This window comes from Rhagoletis zephyria, unplaced genomic scaffold, assembly GCF_001687245.7.
Source record: "Rhagoletis zephyria isolate East Lansing unplaced genomic scaffold, Rhagoletis_zephyria_1.1 Rzeph_scaffold_16954, whole genome shotgun sequence".
NCBI lineage: Eukaryota > Metazoa > Arthropoda > Insecta > Diptera > Tephritidae > Rhagoletis > Rhagoletis zephyria.
In genome coordinates, this window is record NW_016174017.1 from 1 (window position 1) to 2,397 (window position 2,397).

At 41.2% G+C, this 2,397-nt stretch overlaps 1 protein-coding gene across 1 annotated transcript; it reads right to left on the reverse strand.

Moving 5' to 3' along the window:
• Nucleotides 1–8: 8 nt before the first annotated feature.
• Nucleotides 9–2,391, reverse strand: LOC108379660 (serine/threonine-protein kinase Smg1-like; the record flags this gene model as incomplete). Its single annotated transcript, XM_017636008.1, has 3 exons — nucleotides 1,789–2,391; nucleotides 324–899; nucleotides 9–251 (listed from the first exon to the last, which is right to left on the reverse strand). Coding segments are annotated over exons 1-3 (1,353 nt in total), but the record flags the coding sequence as incomplete, so codon positions are not given.
• Nucleotides 2,392–2,397: the final 6 nt, after the last annotated feature.

The following is a 2,397-nucleotide window of genomic DNA, read 5'->3' on the forward strand; positions in this document are numbered from 1 at the left end:
GTGAGTGCTGTAAGAGTGTCAAGTAGCATGTGTGCAAAAAGCGATGGCAGTCCGCAAAGTATAGAGCGCTGTAGCGTGTTAATGTAGCCACTTAACGGTGCTGAAATTCGGCGCACATCGTAAATGCGCTGCACGTCGTTGTGTACTAGCGCAAACACATTATCGCGGGCCGAACGGAAAACATCAACGATCACTTCGTATTTCAGCGAGCCTGCAATGTCATCAATGGCGTTGCCCAGATAGTGTGATTGCTTTAAGTAGGGCAAAAATGCAAAAGGTTATAGACTAAGCCATCAAAAGAAATTTACGCAAACTCTATTTACCACAAACTGTTTGAAATTAGAAACGTTCATATTTTCCAGCATTAGCTCCACCGTTGGCTTCAGTAGCCTAACACGACTTTCGAAATCATCGAAAAGCGCATAAATTTCTTTGAAGAGCAACGTCACTTCAGCGCTGTCATCGTTCAGTTGCAGCGCCGACTCGGCAACGTGTGGTTGGTAGGCACAAATCTCAGCCAAAGCCGTTCGTACTTCTTCTACATTATCCTGCATGAATAGGCGTACTATGCGTTCCGGCAGCGTTAGCTCAAAGGCAGTTTTCAAATTGTGCATTGATTGTAGTGCCTCGGAGAGTGAGAGAAAATCGTCGTAGTACTGTTGATCGGCCTCCGGGAAGGCTACCTGGCACATTTGATGCAACATTTCGAGGAAATTCATTTGTTGGTTGAGCAAAAAGAGATCCTCAGTTTCAAAAGCGTCCTGTTCGAAGAGCAAGAATGAATCGTTGGCTTTTGACAATGTTTCAAGCATGCACGATTGCACAGCTTGCTTATGGCTGTCCGGGTTCAAGGCAATGAATGTGTGTATCGTAGTGACGGCGGCATCAAATGCGATTGACTGCAACAAAGGCATTAGACAATTAGCAAAGGAATAATGAACGTATGTGGCAGGAATCTCGAAATTTTCGCCTCTTTGTAAAAATAGCACGATATATGCCTTAAGGTATGCATTAAACTTTTACATAATGTTGAGGCGACTTTTAACACCTAGCGCTGAAAAGCATGCTACTTCCTCGATAAACCCGAATAAAAAGGGCAGCACAAGTAAGTGCGCAGCTATATAAGCAAAATTTTCATGTAAGAAATTATGCATATGCATTTCTCAAATGTCACATAGCAAAACTTTTACAAGTTATAAGTTGATATGACCCCAAATCATGTTAAGCTATCTTTATGTATCCCCTGCAAACTCTTCCGGATTTTATGAACGGCAAAGGCCATAGGGTCCCTGCATTACCATTGGCCATAGCACATACCTAAACATTTTTAATTAAAATGCAAAATTGCACATCTATTTTACAGAAGAGCGAAAAGACCGTTCTTTTTTGAAGGCATTGACTTGATAGGCGGTATATTCTGTAGCTATTATTTTACAGATATGTTGTTTTAATAACGATTTTAGGATTTTTATGCATAAAACTCGATGCCTGGAGTTCAGGGTTACCAAATCTCATTTTTGCCATTTTAGGCGGTTTTGCAAACGCATCGACGAATACATTTTGTGCAGACGCATTAACCCCGCCCCTCAACTCTCACTGAGTCAATCACATATCTAATTCATCTTTTAAGCACTTCTCATCCTGCTTATGAAATAGTTAAGTTTTTGTTCGACAATTTCATTACTTTACTTTATCTAACCCCCCAAAAAAAAAAAAGAATTTTCAATCTAATTCAAGAAAACAATAACATAGCTACAGTGAATAACCATCCCCTCTGTACTCACTCACCACTTGATTGGAGTGCTCATTCAAATCATTAATCGCCGTAGCCAATTGCATATTCGCCTCAATCCAAACCTTCTCCAGCCCATTTGCATATTGCACGATATGTCGCCTGCCAGTGTCTACTACACCAACTTGCTCATCACTTGCCTGCCACTCATCCAACTGTTTTTGCAGCTCTGCCATGCTCAACTCATCACTTATCAATTCGCGATAAGCTTTCTCATATTTAACCAAACGATTTTGCAGTAAACGCGAACGTGGATAAAATTGCATTACACCTGTGTATTGTTGCAGCAAATCGATGCATTCCAGGGCACAACGACACTGCTGATAGAGCGTATTGTCCATTTCTTTACGCGTGAAATCACATTGCGCATACAATTGCTCTTGATTGCTCTGCTCGAGCAGAGTGCGTAGCAATTCGAATTCATTCGCTGGTACATTATGCTGCAAATCGCAGAGTTGCATTTGCAGTGCCGATAGCTCATTTTTGGCATAAGCGGTAAGCAAGCGTTCAAAGTATGTATTGAGCAGCATAAAAGTATCCTTCTGATATTTTTGTACATTTTCTTTGACTGCAGTGAAAGCTTCCTTATCGTGCTTGCAAGTGTT